The 22,853-nt window shown below is 32.9% G+C and overlaps 2 protein-coding genes across 3 annotated transcripts; one reads left to right on the top strand and one right to left on the bottom strand.

Moving 5' to 3' along the window:
- Window positions 1-225: 225 nt before the first annotated feature.
- LOC105345183 (transmembrane anterior posterior transformation protein 1 homolog) lies at window positions 226-10,649 on the bottom strand. The gene is made up of 11 exons (XM_011453260.4): window positions 10,445-10,649; window positions 10,176-10,306; window positions 9,017-9,141; window positions 8,116-8,275; window positions 7,418-7,553; window positions 7,089-7,186; window positions 6,386-6,536; window positions 6,175-6,284; window positions 5,188-5,247; window positions 3,713-3,858; window positions 226-2,073 (listed from the first exon to the last, which is right to left on the bottom strand). The coding sequence occupies exons 1-11, from the start codon at window positions 10,536-10,538 to the stop codon at window positions 1,500-1,502; spliced, it is 1,785 nt and encodes a 594-aa protein (XP_011451562.3). The 5' UTR covers window positions 10,539-10,649; the 3' UTR covers window positions 226-1,499.
- A 42-nt stretch (window positions 10,650-10,691) lies between these two features.
- LOC105345182 (phospholipase DDHD2) lies at window positions 10,692-22,760 on the top strand. Of its 2 annotated transcripts, XM_011453257.4 has the most exons (22): window positions 10,692-10,878; window positions 11,240-11,476; window positions 12,032-12,210; window positions 12,820-13,057; window positions 13,244-13,428; window positions 13,858-14,001; window positions 14,378-14,395; window positions 15,169-15,232; window positions 15,495-15,584; window positions 15,716-15,857; window positions 16,194-16,296; window positions 16,604-16,709; window positions 16,826-16,950; window positions 17,848-17,976; window positions 18,380-18,475; window positions 18,590-18,696; window positions 19,143-19,365; window positions 19,514-19,525; window positions 19,743-19,836; window positions 20,017-20,202; window positions 20,799-20,937; window positions 21,190-22,760. In XM_011453257.4, the coding sequence occupies exons 1-22, from the start codon at window positions 10,737-10,739 to the stop codon at window positions 21,548-21,550; spliced, it is 3,120 nt and encodes a 1,039-aa protein (XP_011451559.3). In that variant the 5' UTR covers window positions 10,692-10,736; the 3' UTR covers window positions 21,551-22,760. The 2 variants fall into 2 exon arrangements, with proteins under 2 accessions (XP_011451559.3, XP_011451561.3); XM_011453259.4 differs by lacking the exon at window positions 14,378-14,395.
- The last annotated feature ends 93 nt before the right edge of the window (window positions 22,761-22,853 follow it).

The following is a 22,853-nucleotide window of genomic DNA, read 5'->3' on the forward strand; positions in this document are numbered from 1 at the left end:
GATAGATAAGTATTAACAAAAATTGAAAATGTTGATTCTTTTATTTGACATTGTACTGAATGAATAAATACTATATCAATTTTGTAGGATTTACAGCCTCCACATATTAATTTTCACAATTTATAAGTTTGCCAAAACTAACACTCAACTAAAAAAATCATATATCACCTATTTCATAATGGAAGACTAGTATTTATGTCAAACACATGATTTTTGTCCACAAAGAATTATACCCTCAAAGTATCTTTCCTGAAGAAAAATATCTTATTAACTATTTAATTTTCAAAACATGTCAAAAATAGGGCAAGTTTTAATCCAGGGATATATGTACTTCCCTGGTTTGAACATCAGTTTATTTCTGTCTTCTTTAAAAAATCTTATACACATTCCTAAACATATTATATATAAGAATGCAGATTTGAAGTATGATCATGTAATATGAGAATGCTGTAGTAATCTAATGAGTTGTTTGAAGTTGAAATGGAAAAACAGATATGACTATTACATTTAATTATAAATTTCAAATTTATAGTTTAATAAGATGATATTCATATCCTTTATAATGCTATCATTTACAAATTTTTTGTAAAGGATAGCATTGTACAGCACTAGACAATACAACAAACACGAATTCAATAGAACCTTAACCTTAAGTTTGTTAATGTCTGTTAGATTAATGCTATTAGAATTAAAAAAAAAATTCACTGAATTAATTTTGAACCTATTTTGTCAGCAAGAGTTTTTTTTTTCTATCATATACATGTAAATGTAAAATGATAACTTTATGAATACAATGTAATTTTATAAAATCAATTGAAAATATAAAACTCTTACTCTGAGGGTTGAAAAAACAAACAATTTTAGTTTTAATAGTGGGTTGCATTGTTATAGAACATACCTTATGCTTTTTCTGGATTTTATACAAGTATTGACTGATAAGTACCCCATCAACAAAAAAAAGTCAATTGAAATAACCTACTCTAATTCATCAATAGGAAAAAACATCTTTTCCACTTCAGAAAAAAATATTTTCATTCTATAAAGCATATTTATAAGACATATGGCACAGTTTTGAAATTTAAATAAATACATTGTAGATGTCAGGTAAAGACTTGTACAGTGTTAAATGCAGTATAACACGAATAAGCACTAAATAGTTCTTGTCAGCACAAACAAAAATTCAATACAGAAAAAGAGAGACAGTCTGACCAGAAAATGTTTTTCAATCACATCAAGCAGTTAACATTAAAAAGTCAATATAATTTATTTGATCATATCATTATGCTTAATTAAACACCAATGCACCACTATTGTACCACATACAGTAGCTTTTAATGCTGTAGACACGTCACAAAATAAAATTTTGAGAATAAATAGCTTTTACATGCTTACAACCCATTTTTACAACAAATAGCAAGAACTTCACAAATAAATCTTTAGGGAACTCCTCCCTTACATGTAGTTAGTACATGTTTATATAGTACATAAGTGTATTGGGGTCAGACTGTACTCTCGGTACTGAGCAGCCTCTTTCTGTTGGGACTAGAGGAGCGGGGGTCCTCCATCTCACTGCTCTCTCCTCCAAATGTCCTCCTCCTAATTGTCTTCTCCTCACTGTGACCCCCCAACAGCTTGCTATCATCTGCCTCTACACCTTGCCGTTCCTGTGTATGTGAAACATTGAGATCAGCTTCCTTTACATTTGTATCATTGCACCCATTTTCCTGTTTTTCTTCTAAAACGTCTGAATGTAAATCTACTTTCCTATGACTGGTAACTGGCAATTCCATCACAGAGTCAAACTTTCTAAGTTCTGTTTCTTGACACTTCTCATGAATGTTGGGAATAGATTGGGATAAGTTTGACTCAGCACATGAAGGAAATCTGGCTTTCACGGAAGTTTTTTGATACACTTGGTTAAATTTCTCTAGGGAATTTGGATCAATGACAAACTCTTGTTTATCAAACTTTTTGTTCTGTTGTTCATCGACCTCCATCTTTTCCTTTTCCTCTATGAGTGTGTAGGCCTTTCCAAGCAGGACAATACTGTTAAACACCTTGAAGGTCATCAAACTGAAAAAGAGGAGTGACTACATAGATTTGATTAAGGTACCTCACTACACCTACACTTAAACTTTTTAAGACACTACGTCATAAGATGGCAATTTAAATGTTTTGTTAAACTGTTTATATCGTTCGATTGGGTAGTATAATGTCGTAGCTATGTGGTTAATGTATTGGGCTTCTGAACCGCAGGTCATGAGTTCGAATCCGCCAGGAGCTTTTGTTCATGTTAACTGGATTAAATTTTTGAAAATGTACTTTTTCATCCAAAATTGAACATTTTTTGCCTATTAGACTTAAATACTTCTTATCCATTATGATATCTATCATAATCAAGTAATTTTCTGTTGATTTGAGAAAATATTTCATGGTTTAGTGAGCCACCTTAAGTCTTACAATTAGAGAAAAGTCAAGATTAACCTTCATCTTCTGCTGTACGAAACTATCAGCTTCTGTTTATAGCAAGTAAATAGTTCCATATTACGTAGTAAGTTATTAATCATAAATAAGTTAATACATGTATAATGTAAAAATGCATCTCTGGTGTACATAAGACATAAATATCCTGTCTAATGATACCTTTGAATTGAAAAACAACATCTACATTTGGCTAGATTTAAGAAATAATAATGAAATATGATGAAAGATGGAAAATAATGTTCTTAAGTTTGTATATATTTGATTTGCATAAGCTAATAAAGTTTATTGAAATACTGTGCATTTATTTTTGACAAATAAAGTGAATTCAGCATTATAGTTAACATCAGAATATGTTGACATATATCGTTGAATAGTTCCAAATAATATATATATATAAGAGTGTGAAATTACATGAAAATATCTTGAATGTCGGTAGTTTTTTAAAAACTAAAATAAACACAAAGTGCTGAATGTGAAGTCCAGGTAATAGATACATGTATGGGCATGGGCAACAGATGAATTCAATGCCTTATATGTATGAGCAATACATATCTTTGAAGCTCCATGAAAAATATGCAAAATTTTCATTGTAACTGGACTGCAAAATAGGCAAATAAGAAATTTCACATTTAAATTGTTTTTCCCAATAAGTATCTTTACTCAAGGCTTAATAAATATATCTTGTACAGTACGTGTCTTAAACATACTAGTAGGAAATCAAAGATTACAAAGCTCTCTAGATAAGGGATCACCTTTATAAGATCACCTTTTTCACATTAATTGAAAATTATAGTTATTATAAATCTTTATTAACATATTGTATATTAATGTGTGGTTTGACACATTATTTTATCATGTTACATTACTGTATCATACTACAGTGTATATGTAAATTTTATACTGTAATGTAGGATATTGTAGCTATCAATACGCTACCATATACAATGTAATACTAACAATATTGTTTAACAATACAATATAATATTGTTTCATATGATATAATATTATATAATACGCCAATAATATATTATATTGTATACTTATAGAAAATATACCCTTTTCCGCCCTGCGCAATATACACAGAAAATTCGCCAACCCATGTGTTATAAACCCTAGGTGTTTGATACAAGATTTATATCACAACCTTCTCCAGCAATCCTCAGATGTTACATCTACACTGAGCCTATTGTCTATTGACACATATTTACAACAGAACTGAGGAACATACCAGAGGTAGAGCAGAATAAGGATCCCTAGCCCTGTGTAGCCCGACACTTTGAAGGATTTCGTACAGATCCGTAGCACTAGGACGGCCAGTGGTATCGGTGTAAAGCCCATCCTCCTGGATACCAAGTCCGAGTAGTCAATGAAGGCCTGGGAATATCAGTAAATTGTCAGTCACAACATTCCTCCGTCATAATTACATCACAAGTTCTAAGTTCTATAAGAGATCCGACCAAGCATTGAGCCTAAAGGATAGCTCCTGCTGAGCCTGAATCCAATACAAATGTGGAACAGAAGTAAATGTGTTCTAAATTGTTTTTGTGATACAACCTTTTGATATTAATTGGTTTGCATCTGGAGGTAAATTTAAACCAATTAAATTATGATTGCCAATTTATGTAACTATATAATTTGTAATAGGAAAGGATAAATGAGCATATATATATATTGAAAACATATAGCTGGACCAGGAATCAAACCCAGGACCCCTGCAAAGTTCTAAAGAGTGTGTGTTCAGTATTCAAGACAGCTTGGAAGAAAAAACCTGCAGTTTTTTGGTAAAGGTTTTAATTTACATGCACTAATAACTTCAGATCAACAATAATTTTACAACATCAAAAAATTGTGAGACTGTAAACAAATTGTAGTGCAACAAAGTCCATTTTAAGGAAGGGGCGATCTCAATTGAGACACCAAAGCTATAGTCTGTCCCAAGATATTTATGCAGCACATTTGGCCAATTTTTATTAAAAATACACATGCCTGTGAAAGAAGTGCAATTGAAATAGCTCAAAGGGAAACTTTCCATGAAAAAAACTTTATTGACACATTATCATTTGGAAAAATTCACACAAAAGAAAACAGCTTTCTTACGGAGATTATAATGATGAATGTTTACATCTTTTCTCCATTCGGAAGTCACTTGAAATACCTCACACAATTTTTCAATGTTATCATATGGGTCTCTTGCAATACAAAATCCCCATAGACATAACTTTTTTTAGCCCTGTACTGAAAGCTGATAAGCTAAAGGGGGCGTTTTTTGAAGAAATCTTGGAAATTTTTCATTGTTTTGTATGGAAATAATTTGAACCCAGAGGTATTTATAAATATCAAGTAATTAAGCAAAATATGAAGCGAGGATATCTTGGGACAAAGTATAGTTGTTTTCTTCATCAATTTGATCTGTCCATGAAAGTGACAAGTCATAACTATGCTATTTTCAAATTTGAAACATAATTTTACCCATCAATTTGACCAGGACATCAACATATCAGTCATTACTCCGAGGAGGACCTTCAAGCTTGGTTTTTCCATTGACTCATGATGAATGTTTCACAAAAACATGAACTCAATATCTAAAGAATGTCTATGATATTCATAGATTTAACTATTTGAACGTATTGTGCCCAGACACATAATTAACTTTATTACCACATGTTTACGTCTGAGTATTTTCTCACTTTTACTGTCACTTACTCTGCTTTGCCTATTGGCCACCATATCTTCAGCAAGTCTGGTAGAGAAGGAATGGTACACCTAAAATAGAAAAAGAAGCATCTGTAGCGGTACCTTGATTAGTAGAATAATTACAGGAATGTTTGGGAATTCCTCGTTTATAAACTTACATCATTCTCATTGAATTTTAAAACATAAATCTTTATGCAATCAACCAAAATCCTTTCCACATATACTATAAACATTCAACTTTCCACATAACGCTCCCTCATGAATTCAAATAATTCCACAATATTTAGGTATGACTGTCTCCACTGGAAGTTTACTTCTACATTCCTAATGAATCATAGGGTAATGAGAACAGTTTTCATGATTAAACCCATGTTAGAAATCAGACCTTGTTTTATTGTCTCAAACAAATTTAACTTTAGTAATGTGTAAGTGATGTGCCTCTTAGAGCTATAGTAATGATATTGTCTGACACAACATAATCAAATATTATTTATAATATTCAAAATAAAGGGTATACATGGTAGTTTTCGATCTGTGTTTTATGTCAATTTGCCCTTTTACACTTGCAAATGTTTTGCTCAGTCTAGAATACACTCAGACACAGTAGTGTTAAAAGAGAAATGACTTGAGATACTGGAATTCAGCCAGTCATAAATATGCCCACTGACAATGGGGGCTAAAGGTCTTAAGGAACAAAATTAAAAAACAGGGCAAATATTTCCCTGTATACAGTATCTTAAACTTAATTAGGACATTGGTTTGAAAGCAAATCTATCATTATGTATTACAAAAATCAGCTATGTAATAACACGTATAGCTCACTATAATAATTGTGTTTCTAGTACTGGTACAGTGAAAATCAGTTTTGTCAATTAAAGTCCAATGGCCTTATGAATTTACTTCACTACAATTACTGTACAGAGCTTTGGACAGAGAGCTTGCAATGTGTATACATGTATATATACTGTGATTAACTGTAGATATCATGAGGCTTACATCTGCTGGTATCTCATTAAACTTGAGAATAAAAGCATGTTTAACCCAATCCACCAAGATCTCTGCCCCAAACACCATCACAGCATCAGGAAGGATAACCCACACATGTTCTAAACACAAAAATACAACAAATTTTCTAGTAAATACTTGGAAAGAACCCGTAAATAAATTCACTTAAATTTATCAATTGTATCAATGTCAAGTTTCTTACGAGGGTCCCAGGAAAACTCTGTCATGTTTCTTATGAAGACTATTGCCAGAAGTACAATGTATAGAAATCTCTCCTTTACATCACTGCAGGAAATGTGAAACAGGAATCCTTTGTCTATCTTTTTAAAGAGGCTTCCTTTTATTTCCACAAACTGAAAACAAATAAAAATGTTGAAAAATATCAGAAAAAAAATGTTGAAATAAAATTGAATAATAACCATATCAGTGTTATTATTATTATTTTTTTTTGGGGGGGGGGGGGGGAGGGGGGGGGGGCCTGTATAACTTCCAAATGGTAACTGGTTTGCTATACAATTGACATTACATCAATGTTACTTTATCTAATTGTTTAATTAACCATTAATGAAGCAAAGAAATGTTAAGGAATAAATGATAATACATGTATTGCCCTTTATATATGTTGGATGGTAATAAAATCATCGGAGGAAATAAATAAGGATATAATGAGTATAGGAAGTTTTTAAGTAATAGTGAATTGTTGTACGCTATAATTAAACCAAGTCAGTTTCACACTGAAATGGATTGTGTCTATAACAGTATTAAAAAATAACTAGGGATCGAGACTCTAATATTATAAATACACATGCATGAAAAATGTGTATTTCAAGTAATGCAGAAGTGTATTAATGAATGATTACAGTATAATTACTGTATGTTGCTCTGGAGGAGTTACATGTACTTACATTATTGGACATCATAACCGTCAACAAGGCTTTGTTGTGGGAGTTGAAGGCCACTAACAGAACTGTGGCTTGGAATAAGATCAACAGAGTGTGTATGACTTGTGTTTTGTCAAGGATTAAAGTACAGTGTAACCATAACAATAACCTGAATTTAAAGCAATAACTAAAGATGGTCTTTTGAAAATGTTTCCAAAGATACCAAAATCAGTTCTAGAAATAAGTGACAGTGTTTCACAAAACAATCTGAGGAGATTGCATGTGCATCAAAAACACCATTTGCAATTACAACATCTACTCATTTGCAGGGCTAGTTTCCTGGGTAAGGATACCAACATAAATGATGGCTATGACTAGATGAGGAAGCACTCCTATGTGTTCTCTCTTTCTGTCTTTAGGCTCAGTAGCTGTCCAAAACAAAGAGTCCAAAATGTCTTGTCCAAAACTTGAAAACAGCTTGTCAGCCATCTATGGTAAAAACAAAATGAGTTACACTGTATATCGTATCCCTGTTACATTGTTTTAATTATATGTACAATCAAGTAACAATACACATACACTTTACCATAAAAATTGATCCATTCAAGAAGGTGAACAAATCTTAAACTTTAGAAGAAATAATAAATAAATAATTTTTTTTACTATTACATTTAGAATATGATGTTTATACTGGTACATTTAACTATAAGATGTACATATACAGTCACATTATTGCTAGGGAAATAAATGTAGCTACATGTATGTACATGTATACCAATTTAATATCTACATACTGGTATTAGATGCACATCTCACAGATTTCAATCTCGCTTTTATTTTTCAGACAGATTTGAACTAAATTGAACTATGATAACAATTCAGTGTTTGCTTATTTATAGTTTTGCGATTTGAGGCAAAGCAGTAGATTAATGGGATGAAGCATGTAAAATAAGGAATCTACAGTATTTCTTTAGAAAGTCAAAAGATCTGTGAAGTGATTTAAATTGAAGAAGGCAAGCAAAGTTATAGTGCAATATCACTAGAAACTTACGTCTAACATGTTGTAGAAAACATACAGTTTGATGACTGCCTGTCCTCTGACAAGATGATACATCATGGAGGTATCAATATAATTTACAATAAGAAAACAAAAAACTAGAATAACTCCCTTTAGAATATCACAAATCTGGGCAGGTTCCAAGATTTCACATCTGTAATCACAACAGAGAAAGAACATAATTATGTAAAGTTCATGTAACAGAAAGAGAAAAAACCTTTTCAGATTACAAAAAAATAAATGATGGCTATATATCTGTTAACACAAATATGTCTTAAAGGGACTTGGACACGATTTGACTTAAAATTTTCAAATTTTATTTTTTTCATTTTCAATGTTTATACTGATAAATATAAAAGTTCGTAATGCTATGTCAAAATTTGAAACTCAAATATCAAGTTATAAGCAAGATACAGAGTTTATAATTCTTTGTTTTGTAAACAAAGTTCAAATATTGTTATTTTTTACATATTCGTTGTATTGGTCTAAATTTCAATCAAATGTAACTTTCTTTTGTTGATAATAGTATTTAAGCAGATATTGAATTAGTTTAAATTGTTTTTTACAAGTCATTTTGTCTAAGAAATGGTAATTCTCTACATTACATTTTTTGTTAACAACTATAAGACTCGAGCTTTGTTTACATGACCATCAATTCTTACCTCTGTATCTCGCTTGTAACTTGACTTTAACATTTAATATTTCGGCCAATCATTTAAAATGCACCAATAAATCATTTTATACATAAAAATAAAAATAAAATTTTGATCTCAAACCTATCCAAGTCCCTTTAAATTTTTGTTTTATGTAAGAGACTAAATTTTGTAAATAGAACTAATGATTGGACATGTACAATTGAAAGCAGAGCAACAAAAGTTATTTGTGAAACTTATACCTTGGTATAAGAACACCACAAGGATGTGTTAAAATCTTCAGGAATGCCAGAACAATTCTCACTGGGAGGAATGTGAAATAAAAAAGGAATGCATCTAAACACTGGAGAAACCCATATACCAAGAACTGAAATAAAGAATAGTATTTTATATTTTTTAATTAAATATCTAATGTACGTAGTACAGTGTAGAGTTACCAAAAGTAAGTTTTTCAAACATTCAAAACTAAAACGTTTAGTTTAATCTCATCTTATGTCTAGAATCAAACAACCTTTTTGGTTAAAAATGTTAATTTTGATTATTCAAGACTGAATTTCTGATTTCCATAAGCTTTACAATAGACTTTCATCAAAAATAAAACTTTGTCAAATAATTGCAAGACAAATGGCTCAATTAGAAAAGAAACAAACACAGAGTAGCTAGGGCTCATGCACTTCCCATTTAATTAAGAACATTCCCAATATCTGGGAAGAATGGGAGAATGAAATATTTTTAAAAAATTCTCATTGTTGGGTCTCTGCAGTGTAATGTTATATCAAACAATAATTTTAAAGAACAAACAAGAGAACTCTTTCATACTTTAATACATTTCAGCTTAAAATTTTTGTCAATAAACCTAAGGAATGTGCTTTTATGAAGATTAGACAGATTAGATTATTTTCCATATCAATTTAAAATTAATAGATGAATCAAGTATCTGTACTGGGATGCGACCAGTTCTTGCTGAGTACCATTTCTTGCCAGTGCATTGTTACATCATTTTTCATATATAACTTTATGTGTTGATAAAATGACATACATGTAACATTGCACTGGCAAGAAATGGTACTCAGTAAGAACTGATCGCATGCCAGTATGGTCTTTGTGATATTATAACTATGATTTATATGGACATTGTCATGTCATTAAAAAATACACCTATAGCTTAAAAAATATTCATGCTGTTTTTGAATTCTGTCATTGTGTCAACACGGATAATTTGCTGCACTAGCCAGTATTTTGAGTAACCATACCTTTGATTCACACACACACAAAAACCAACATATTTTATGTAAAGATGGAATAACAATCTGATGCATCATTATAAATGCAATTAAAAATACTATCCCTACAAAATTGTATAGAAAATACTCTTTCATGAAAAATGCAGCATCGAAGTACCTTTTCCAATTCTCTAGGAGTTTTCATAAATGTGTAAACTCGTTCTCTCCTCTCAGAAAATTTTGCCTTGTCCCGCTCTAGAAGATATCCTCTGGTTAATTCGGTTGTAAAAAAGCTCATCATCGACATTCCTAAAACAAATATGAATGTTTCTTGTGTTAAATTAAAGCATCAAATACTGCTTCGGTGAAACAATACTGTAGTATGAAATTTCTTAAGCTATCCTAAAAATTGTGTAAAAAAAGAAGTGACTGTTAGAAATCAACTACGTGTAGCTTTCGTTTCCGTCGTTTTCTCCGTTGTATTTTTATCATCATCACCAGCCCCATGTTGTTTACGGTTGATGTCTTGTGTGTTTTCCATCTTCAAAACCTCAAAACTAAAAGAAAACTACACCGATAATGTCGTCTGTGTGCTTTTTCTGTCTTAAAAAGGAACTTGAGCTCTATTAAGAAATAGCCCATATAGAAAAACATGTAGAAGATTGAGATCGCGTTTTACGACTGTTTGGGTTTTCAATCACAAAAGAGTTCCATCAATGACGTGTTGTTCTGAACGCTGATGGCAGACAAGGGGAAAAAGGATTCTACACCACCCCCTCTGCTGCTTATGCCAGCAGGAGGGGGACTCACGTATAATCCTCCAGACCAACCAAATGTTTTAATGCCAGTTATTCAATCTGAACCTTCGTTATTCGGATCAGGTAACATTTCATACATCAATTTGAATTGTCAACAATATGCCGGCTGCCATATGACATTTTTAGTGGCCTGCTTTATGTAGATGTGCTGTGCAACTTGTGTTATTGTTACATTAGTTTTGATAGTTTTGTGTCAAATCACATGAATAATCGCCAACAACTTGGGCCTCCGACCCTCTTAAGGTCGATTTGGGATTTGAATTCTACTTTAGAAATGAACCATACAATTTTGGCACTTTTACATGTACCATATCTAATCAACACCTAAATGTAACATTTATCATTACATGTACATGTATTATGCTATGTTTATGAAACTTTTTAATCTGATTAACATACTTTTCTGATATTTTTAAAATGATAGATGAAGAAGGAGAAGCCGATAGTTTTGTTGGACAGACTCCACCACACGGTCATCATAGTGCCCCTCATGGCACACCATTCAGCCACTTTCAGCATACACCCTCTGGGTCAGACCCCTTTGCTCATGTAGGTCACAACCCACTTCCCTCTCAGTCTACACCGAGGATGCAGACCAGTGTGGCCCCGCCCATTCCTCCACCATCGTTTGCTTCACCTTCACCTGCAGGCCCCCCTACAGGTATGTATTTACAAGGTGTCAACAAAGGAGTCATTCATTATATACATTGCTTCATGTAGGACAATGCTGTCAAGATCTAGAATATGAATATGTGTTTTTCATCATAACAACTATGTTTATCATGTTGATTAATAATTTCTATCAGTGACATTGTAAACGTCAGGAGAAACTATATAAGTTACTGTAATTCAGTACCTGATAATTGATTTTAAAACATGATACTTCAAGGAAAATAATTACTGTGGAATCATTAGAATTCGTGGTGGTTCAATTTTCATGGTTTTTGTGGGTATCCCTCCACCACGAATTTACGTCCTCCACAAAAACAAGTTTTGAAAGAGTAACTTTTCTTACTAAAACTGAAAACCAACACATCCACAAAATTACATCCCCTTATCTAATAAAACATAGTAGGTATGAATGAAAAGTACCTATCTTATTTGCAAGGCCTATCATATTAAATGAAATGAATAAAATAAATTGATTTAACAAATAGACTACAGTAAATGTACATAAAATTTTGAACAAATCAAATGACAAATTGTTTGAATTTAGGTCCTCCAGCTGGAAATACATTCAGAAAATCAGACGGATTGAGAAAATTACAGTATGCACAGATGCCACAGGGAACATATGCCCCCTCTGCTGGGGGCGGGGGAGCACAGTTTCCGGGCCCTCCGGCAGCAGCTTCACAGTCTGCACCCTCGATGTTTAATCCCCCTCCAGTGGCTCAGGTTAGACAAATCTTATTTTTCTTAGAGATAATATTTTTCTTAAACACTATGGGACAATTACTAAATTTTAGTTATTTTTGAGAAAAGATAGTAACTGCAGATAATTATTAAAAAATTTGGACACAATATCTTTGGCTCTTAAGGCCTAAAAAAAAAAGTTGTGTGTTTAGGGAAACCTAAAAAAATGCCCCTTTCCTACCATTTTTAGATGTCTGTTTTTATCCGATTGTGAATTTTATATTATTTCTATTAAAAAATCTGTTTTTAAATATGACACAAACAAACATTCTTAAGATTCATGCAGAAAAAAATGTGATAAAATAAAAAGAATCCCTACCTACCTAATCTTATTTTTTCATCAGTGTTACCCTAAACACACAACTTTTTTTTATAGGCCTAACTAGTACATGTATTTAGTATTAAAAAAAAAACCCCACAAATACTAGCTTTAAACATTGAAGATTTTTTTTTAATAATTTGATACAGAGCTCTTCTTCCCAGGATGATTTGTATAGTTTAAAACTGGCCATGTCAGACTATCCAGCAATCTTAATGCAGAAATCTTTTTGAAAACTTGTCCACACATTTTTATCACCGTTATGGTTGTAGGTCCCTCCTACAATGAATCAGACCTACCAGCCCCCACCTTCCCAGACACCTATGCCTCCCAAGCCCAACTTCACTGCAATAGTCCCTCCCCCTGGGAATGTACCCCCAGGAGAAGGGAGCGGTATCTACATTCCTGTACAGCCTCATTGGTGTTTTTGTAAAAGAGTGGAGACGCGAGACATCTGGTACCCTTTCTCTCTGATGGACAGTATGAGACTGGAAGAGGCATTAAGATCTGGTATACATAAATTAAACATATATGTAGAATACTCTTAAAAACATTTATTGATAAGTCAATGAACCTCACAAATGTATCTAGAAATTGTTCAAGTCTGTTTAAGAATTGGTAATTTGTATATTACCACTTATCACTACTGATTTTTCCAATATTTATTCATAATTTATGCAATTTATTTTTTTCCAGGTAAGGTGTCTGACCAAATACCGACAGATGGGGGACGCTATGATGTTATCTTGTCAGAAAGACAGAGGTCAGCCGTCTATTGGGAAGAAGAACCGAACGCCATTCGTCGATGCACTTGGTTTTATAAGCGTGAGGGAGATAACAGATACGTGCCATATGAGGAGAACTTTGCACAGAAGCTGGAAGTATGTTAAAATGTTGATGTTGTGCAAAAATGCAACACTTGTATATAAATTATACAGAAAATTTAATTTTGTTTTATGGATATGTTTTTTGTTTTGGTAAGCATTTGAAGAAATGTTCACTGTATAATTAAATTGATTGTATACTGTAGATTTCTTATTTTACACGAGTAGTTAATTCTGCGATTCAACGGTTTTCCATCAAATTGCGAGAACATAAAATCGTGAATGCCGAAATTTTATCATAGTTTCATGTAGTTTACATATGTTTGAAAATTAAAAGCGAGATTTTATTTGCGAAACAGGATTCTCGCGATTTTACACGGATATTAATTCCTCGCGTTTAATTAGGAATTTACAGTACTATAGCACCTAGAAACAATAGTTTTGCCTATATGAAATATTCTCTCATTTTATTAAACACTATTCCAGGAAGAGTATAGGAATGCCTTGCAGTATAATGTCTGGCACAAACGCCTTGAGTTCCCAGGGGGAGAAACTATTGTCATGCACAATGCAAATGTCATTGTACATTTCACGGCTTCATCTCAGCCTGATGATTGGGGATCCACACAGGTAATGCATCAAGCTTTTGTACTAACTGCATACAGTGGTACATGTAGTTGCATTGGCATGGGAAATTCCATTTTCAAATATCTAACCAGTAGTTATATCAAATTTTAGAATGAAGAATGTTGCATGTAAGTTTTTGTTGAGGGTGTAATAAGACAGTTGGTGCAAATAGTTTTAACTGATCAGATATAATTATACATGTTTATACAAACACTGAATTATTATTTGTAGTTACATTTAATAGAATGGATCATATTTTACTCTAAAGCTATTGTACATGTGTATTTACTATGTAGGTATTGGGAGTGGGGACTTTTTGCTTTTGACCTCTGATATGTAAATGTAGTTTACTAGAACATTGGGCATGTTTTCTTTCAAGGGTCACTCCACTTCAGTGGTGAGTTACATGTATGCTGTGGTGACAAGTGCTTCATCTTCTGTTTGTTTCCTGAACTTTTTTAAGATCTACTTCAGACTACTTGTAGCTTATATCATTTAATGGTCATTGAAATTAATACATATTCCTTATGTATTATTTTGAGCATATGTCAGAAAGTTGAAAAATCAGTTTTTATTAAAAAAAAATCATTCATAAATTGCATTTAGTTTATTTTCAAGTATTCATAAGTAGGATTTACACTTAAATTTTTGTATGTGATGAAATGATACGTTTTAGAGATCAGTCATATTCAAATTTTTTTAAGAAATTGCATGAATATGGTCTATCTTGGTTTTCTAATTCTTTTTCAAAGAACATGCAGTTTATAAATCAGTGTGGATTTTATTTCATTTTTTTAATCCCTTGATTTCTACAGCTCTTACTGATAAAATGCAACACTGCAACATTCATTGTTAAAAATATTGCAAAATGAAGGCTTTACTATGCTTACATAGTCACTGACATAACCAGATTGATTTCCTAGAGAATGCTAGTGTTTGTTGTGAGCTGCCAATAATAAAAGTTTAATATGTTTAATTGGTGAAAAACATTTATTTCAAGTTCAAAAATTAGGTTTAATACAAGAAATGCGCTTCAATATCTAAACAAGTACAATGTTATCTGATAAGAAAATTAATATTCACCCAAAAGTTATTATGAAGTTAAGCTGTAAAGGGAGATGACCTTTAATTCTGGTCATATTCTAGCCCTTTTATTGTTTGCTGTTGTAGGGAGAAGGGATGCGACCGAGGGTTGTAAAGAGAGGAATAGATGACTTCCAGTCAATCAGTGATGGTAGGATCAGAACCTGTAGTCGGAAAGAAAGAATTCAAAAATAAATTATCTCAATATCTCATGTCTACTTTTCAAACTTTCACTAATCATGCAAAAATGAAAAAAATATTTACAAATTAATGTTAAAGGTAGTATTTTGATTGGTCTGATCTGGAACTTTAGATTTAGAGCTTGCAATGATTTTTTCACAAGTCCATGTATATTGCATAATGATGTTCATAAAAGCCGATACACATGTATATTATTTTCTCTTTATTTCCAGGTGAACCCATACAGGTAGATCACCTTATATTTGTCGTTCATGGCATTGGGGATTTCTGCGATGTTAGATTTAGGAATATTATCGAGTGTGGTGAGAAGAATACAAGATTATTGATAATGTTTCTCTTAAATTTGGTTTCTCTTAAACTTGGTGGGAACCTATATATCTATATATACCCCAGTATATAGATTTGATCAATAACATTGGGTTGTTTTTTTCAGTGGACGATTTCAGATCTATTTCCCTCTCTCTGCTTAATTCCCACTTTAAGACGTACGTGGACCAGAAACGCATTGGTCGTGTGGAATTTATTCCTGTTCAGTGGCATTCAGCTCTGCACGGAGAGGGCACCGGGCTAGATAAGTATGTTGACATTTTTTTTATATATCTATATATATATATCTATATGTATCTAGCATGTGATATGTCTAACATATATGTTTTATCAAAATTGTTATACTAATCAATAGAAATATTTATTTGACTCTTTGAAGAGTTTTTGAAAATTAGACTTCAAAAGAGTTCACAAAATTTGACATACACTTACAGATATGTGGGGATTTTACAGTGAGGATTACACTGTCTATAATTTTTATTATGGGTTGGGAGTGTTCGACTTGATGAGGGTTTTTATTTTACCATCTTTATTGGTTGGGTAATATATTGTACATACATGTAAATTTGACATTTTCTTTTCAGACGTTTGAAAGCTATCACACTGCCCAGCACACCCAAGTTACGTAACTTTGTCAATGACACTCTATTGGATGTCCTCTTCTACACCAGTCCTACCTATTGTCAGGTAACGGCCCGAAACTCAATTTCATAGCCAAACTTTGGGCCACCATATTTTCTATATAAATTAAATGTTCATGCTTAATTTACTTTTTCTTGTGTGTTTTTTTATGGTATTTTGCAAAATTATGTACATCCGTTTTTTATCTTTGTAAATGAGAATTGTACGTTTACAACGATAGTGCATCAAGCAGAGCATTGAGAATGCAGAATTTTTTATTTTTGGAATCATCTACATGTAAATAACAATAATTCGATTTGCAATATACTTCATATTGACCCATTTTGTATTAAGTTTTGTTTATTTTTGGCAGACAATAGCCGACCAAGTAGGCAATGAGATGAACCGACTGTATGAGCTGTTCCAGGAGAGGAACCCACAGTTCCAGGGCACTGTGTCTGTGGCAGGCCACAGTCTGGGTAGGGAACTTACTCAATAATGAAAGTAAAAGGGTTAAAGGATACTTAGACTCACAAGATTTGTATTAAAGTGAAAGTAACAGCAGACTGATAGATGTATGTGTTATGATTGGCAGGGTCCTGTGTGTTGTTTGATCTACTGATGCACCAAAATGATGCTACTGACCAGACTGCAGAATCAGCTGTGAACAGTGAACAGGCTCAGCAGACTAATGGATTGGTGACACTGAGTTCGTTAAATGTAGGTCAAATATTTATTTTGCTTTATTGTGTAAGATGAAACAATAGATGGATGTAATGTTAAATAAATCAAAAATCTGATCACATACATGTAGTTTGATTGGTTAAGACACTTAGTACTATTTGTGAAATGTTGAAGCATTCTTAATTACGTCGATAAATTATTATTGTAATTGCCAATTGAAAGAAAGGAAAAAGACTGTACAAGCAAGTGTATAGATTACCTTAAGTATATCAATGTTTCAAATTTTATGCTTTGCTGCTGTCTGTCAGTCTGTTGGTCTGTCTGTTGGTCGGTCGGTCCACCGACAGTTTCCGTTCATTTTCTTTGCAGAGGATGAACATATTGAAATGAAATTTGGTATACAGGTTAATCATGATAATATCTAGGTCAAGTTCGATATTGGCTACGATCGATCAGTTTTCGACAGAGTTATGACCCTTGGACGTAGAGAAATTCCAGTTATTTGCAGTTTCCAGTCATTTTCTTCATAGAGGATGAACATATTGAAATGAAATTTCGTATACAGGTTTATTATGATAATATCTAGGTCAAGTTTGATATTAAGTATGATCAAGCAATTTTCGACAGAGTTATGGCCCTTGGACATAGAGAAATTCCAGTTATTTGCAGTTTCCGCCCATTTTCTTCGCAGAGGATGAACATATTGGTATGAAATTTAATATACAGGTTTATCATGATAATATCTAGGTCAAGTTTGATTTTGGGTACGATCGAGCAATTTTTGACAGAGTCATGGCCCTAGGACTTAGAAGAATTCCAAATATTTGCAGTTTAGGTTCATTTTCTTAGTGGATGTTTCCAAGGGAGGTGGGGGGACATAAGTGTTTTACAAACATCTCTTGTTTTTTTTTCATTGTTCTCTATATTTTTCAGACTTCCCTTGTCACAGAAACCAATGAGTTAGAAGAAGAGGAGACAACTCTGGAGAAACTCCTTAGTCGAGTGGGTCTACAGGACAAGGTGTCTACGTTTGAACAAGAGCAGATTGATCTGGATGCACTGGTCAGTATACTTGTAGCTTTTCAAATGTGTGTCCATTTCATACGTATTTTTATACCCCAAGGTCTCCATGCATCATTTCAGAAAATGATTTGTATCATTAAAGAAAACAAGTCTATTATCTACTGTACACTATATATAGCTACCTGGTAATACTAATATTGATTGTAAAATTCTAATGTTTGATCAATGATCTGTTTATATAGCTGTAAGCCTTCTAAAAAAATCTACTAATGAATTATTTATACTGTATTTTCCACAAATAAATACTTTACATTGATTTTATTAAAGTTGACTGACAGTATTGATAACAGAATTCTTTGTAGAATAAGCCCAAATCACCAAATGAATTGTTAACATATTCTTAACTATCTTTAAATAAGCATATTTAACGTTTAAATTCCAGACAATGTGTACAGAGAGTGATCTGAAAGATCTTGGACTTCCTATGGGACCAAGGAAAAAACTACAGGGAATTCTGAAAGAAGAACAAGCGAAAAAGGTATTGGTACTTCTTCACACAACAAGGATTTTTCCAATAAACACTGTCCCCACATTTGATGCATTTTCAAAATTGTTATGTAATAATGCATGTATATTTCCAAATCCTGATTAGGAGAAAAGAAAGCATGACAAGGAAAGAAGAGCTAAGGAGGCTGAGGAGAGGAGAATCAGGGATCAGGTGGCTGCTGAGATGCAGGAGGCAAAGGCAGCACAGGGCAGGTAAGGAAAGTGGTGATACATATGTACATGTACCTCCAATTCAAATACATGTACAAATGTATTGATATTATTTATATCTTGTTAAGGTTCTCTGGTCCTCATCTCCCTAAAATTCAGAATACTGTGTTCAAATCTGTTCTTTTTATGTAATGAATAAATTGAAATGAAGGAAAAAAATTTTTATGGCATATTAGGCATTTTAAAAGCTTTATCATATTTGCCCTGCAGATCTAGAGTTGTAATGGGAAAAGCAATGTTGATATTTGTCCAAATTTTTTTAACAGCACATTGGAGAATTAAACCCACAGTCTTTATACATGTTTATTGATTTTCTCCAATAAGTTTTGAACTTACTATTCCCAAACCTGAAAAACATAGTAATATAAAATAAGTTGGTTAATATACAATAAAAAACTATTTTATGTTTGATTTTTTTTAACTTACAGGTCACTAGTTCAGTCTGGTTCGAGTGTGTCAGTAGAGTTTCTGTTAGGTCCTGCAGGGACAGGCCAGCCCTCAGTCCAGTATCCAAAACTTGACTTCAAGCCCAGCATTCTGTACGCCCTAGGGTCTCCGATCGGGATCTTTCTCTCTGCTAGGGGTGTGAATAACATTGGGGAAGATTTCACCTTACCTACATGTCCCAGAGTGTTCAACATCTTTCATCCAGTAAGTGTAATGGGAACTCCCTCATATTTAATAATTTAATAGAACTCATTTTTTAACTGTATTGAAATGTCTCCATGTTTTAAGCAGTTTATAATTTTTGTGTATGTGTGATTATCAATAAAAAAGTATATTTTTCTATTGTTTACAGTTTGATCCGGTGGTAAGTGTTTTCCCTCTTTGTATTTTTGTTGCGTAACAAATTCATAACGACAGTTAAATTGAAATAAATCAAATTTCTTCAATATGCAAGTCATGGTTACTTGTACCTGGTGTACATGCTCTCTAAAAAAAATTCCCTGCCTTTATAACTCCTATTTACATGTACACTATTTGGGATGTAAAAAACAAATTGTAATATGTTGCAATATTGATAACAGGCTTACAGGCTGGAACCATTAGTCAATCCATCAGCCTTTCATGTGAAACCAGTCCTCATGCCTCACCATAAAGGCAGGAAAAGATTTCATCTAGGTAAACTTGTGAAGAAGTATTCTTTCATATCTTTGGCCATGTACAATTTATGCATGTGAATATTTCATTCATTCCTTCATAAGTTCACAGATGGCCTTATTTTTAAAAAGATCATTTCATAGGGTTCTAAATGATATATCAAGAAATTACTCATTCACTGAATGTTTGTATAATTTATAGAATTGAAAGAGAGTTTGACTCGAGTGGGAGCTGACATAAAGCAGAAAATTATGGACTCACTCAAGAGTACTTGGAACACGATCAATGAGTTTGCCAAAGCTCATCGGAACCAGGATGAGTCTCTAGAGCAACACGTAGACTCGCAGATGTCATCTGTCATGCAGGAGCTGGATGATGATCAGTCATGTGAGTAGAGACAGCTTGATATGAAGTAGGCAGTTTAAAGAGGGCTGGGTTGTTGTGGCCATTTTTATACCTTATTGATCTCCTTGAAAAGAAGAGTTCTGTATAAAGATACAGGAAAATGTTTAATTCTTGAAGCTAAAATATATATGGAATTTTTCTTTACTGAACAATTTTTCAATACTTAGATAATAATTTGACCACCCAGCCTCTTTAATTACTCTGTCCTAGCTAATTTATATTTCAAATATTTGCCATATCAATTCTGTTTGCCACAATTGATGATTCATTTAAAATAATTTGTACATATATTCTGAAGGTAATTTTTTATTGACGACAAAAATTTTAAAAGATTCTGTCTGTTGTTTAGATTTTTATCTCATCATACTGTATTGTATTTGTTATCTACATTCTGGCTTAATTAACTAACAAAATGAATTTGAAGACATCACAGCAGTGTTATGGTCAGCCTCTGTTTGTTTAGGTTTGGTTGGGCTTAGTTTTTAGACACAATTCTAATTTGCTGTCTTAAATACAGATGTAACCTAAAAGATTGACAGGGTACTGGTAATATCAACATTATATTTTTCTTTCCACAGCAATAGCTTCCAGTCAGCAGGAAGAAATCTACATGGGACAGCTGAACGAGGGCCAAAGAATTGACTATGTCCTTCAAGAGCGACCCATTGAAAGCTTTAATGATTATTTGTTTGCTTTGTCTAGTCATGGATGTTACTGGTAAGATTATCGTTTGATTGTATTTTGTAGATCATTTTGTGAAAAAAGTATTTACATGCATTTCTTCACAATTACAATTGACTTGTTCTTTCTCTTAGAAAGGTTTCTCAGAAATTACTTGCTGACAAGACATATCAATTTTAAACTTAAACTTTATTATTAGTAATTTTGCTTTTTATGAAACCTTGAAAGAAGCCTGATTTGTTACCATTCACGGTTATGATCGTTTTTTAACTTTTTTGTCATCAACAGGGAATCGGAAGACACTGTGTTGTTAGTCCTAAAAGAACTGTACTCCCCACAAGGAATGTCTCCTCAGATGCCTGGCCCAGAAGGAGCGGTGAAGCTGTACAACACAGCAGCACCCCCACCCCGGGGACCTGTCCCGATGTCACAGTATCCTCCTCCCCCTTCCAATCAACCGATGGGAGTCCCCTTAATGTCCCCCCCTTCACAAAGTCCCCCGCAAATGAGGACACCAAACATGATGCCCCCCAGGGGCCCCATGCCGTCTCCTCACATGAACTTGGGCATGAACTCTGGTCCCCCTCCCCAGCCGGCTAGTGTTGGACCCCCTCCTCTCGCTGGATTTGTCAAGCCGCCACAGAAATAGATCAAACAGATGCTTGCATGACAAGTGTCGGAACAAGTGAAACCCGAAGCATTATCAAACTTTTATAGCTTAAAAAAAACATATTGTAAAAAAAGGCTGCTATAAATAAGTGGAGCTTGATAACATGCAACAACTAGACCGTGAAAATGGTTCCTCCTGATTTTATGACAAGTGTGCTTGCTGTTAAATGGAATTTGCAGGGATTGTGCAGGGTTTTTATTTTGACTCTATAATAATTACTTTGTATGTGCAGATAATTTAATGCAATGTTTTGTTGCAGCTGAAAATGTATTCCAAGGTGTTGTAAAAACCTTTATTAATACATGTATTCTGCACAAAACCACTGTTAACAGAGATTAAATTATAAAAAAAAAATGTTATTTATTTTAAAGTTTTAAAATTAAGTTGTATTCACATTTTAAAAATTTCTTGTATATACATGGCAATACATGGAACTATTGCAATTGCATTCTGTACATGATTAAAAGTAAATGGTGCTGTGAGCAAACTGAGTTACTGTGCTTATTTCTTGAGAGAGAACTGTCAAAATACTGTAAGGTCTTATGAAATTTCAATCTGTAAAAAATACTGGACTTGTACTTAATCTTGTACCTGGTAATTGTCTTTAATATAAAAGTACATACAATATGATAATGAAAAGTAATACCCTCAATACATATATGCATGTGATAATCCAGTTCTGGCATTCAATGCAAGGTCTTAATAATTAACAGTATAAGGCAGACATTGTTCTTCATTTTGTTAACTTTATGTCTATCAGTACATGCATTTGTCCTTTCAAATAGGCTTTTATCATAAGGGTTCTGTAGAATCTCTCTACTCAACCATTTATCTTCATAATATGCAAGTGAGACCCTTAGTCCATCTTTAATCCATCAAAGAAATGTACATTGTAAAATGAAAGTACATGGTAAAAGGCAACATTCATCAGCGTGAAATTGTTCATGAATCACCTTCAGTTGAACTTGGCTTGTATACTATTAGACTAAGTGTAAAATGTTACAAAATAAATGAAAAGATTTATAATCATATAAAAAAAAATCTGAACATTCGGTACGTGTACATCAATTAAAAGAGGGTTTGTGGAGAGTATACCCAGTAGTTCCTGTGTATGTATTGAATTTACAACTAACTTGCTCACACTTGGGATTAACAAGCATTCAGTACAGTAATGTATGTACTATATAAATCAAAGTACTGCAAGTACTGAAAAGCGCTAAGTCGGGAAGAAAGTGTTAAAAATATATCGATTAATATGAAAATACATGTAAAGAATCATATT

This window comes from Magallana gigas, chromosome 8 (genome assembly GCF_963853765.1).
Source record: "Magallana gigas chromosome 8, xbMagGiga1.1, whole genome shotgun sequence".
Lineage (NCBI taxonomy): Eukaryota > Metazoa > Mollusca > Bivalvia > Ostreida > Ostreidae > Magallana > Magallana gigas.

What these genes read in the sequence shown, in the direction of transcription:
- LOC105345183 (XM_011453260.4), bottom strand. Translation starts at nt 10,538, where the DNA reads ATGGAAAACACACAAGACATCAACCGTAAACAACATGGGGCTGGTGAT. An exon ending in CTCCTAGAGAATTGGAAAAG is followed by an intron (nt 9,142 to 10,175) that starts GTACTTCGATGC and finishes TCTTTATTTCAG; the next exon opens with TTCTTGGTATATGGGTTTCT. An exon ending in AGAGTTTTCCTGGGACCCTC is followed by an intron (nt 6,285 to 6,385) that starts GTAAGAAACTTG and finishes TTTTGTGTTTAG; the next exon opens with AACATGTGTGGGTTATCCTT.
- LOC105345182 (XM_011453257.4), top strand. Translation starts at nt 10,737, where the DNA reads ATGGCAGACAAGGGGAAAAAGGATTCTACACCACCCCCTCTGCTGCTT. An exon ending in AAGAAGAACAAGCGAAAAAG is followed by an intron (nt 18,476 to 18,589) that starts GTATTGGTACTT and finishes AATCCTGATTAG; the next exon opens with GAGAAAAGAAAGCATGACAA. An exon ending in GCTGGATGATGATCAGTCAT is followed by an intron (nt 20,203 to 20,798) that starts GTGAGTAGAGAC and finishes TTCTTTCCACAG; the next exon opens with CAATAGCTTCCAGTCAGCAG.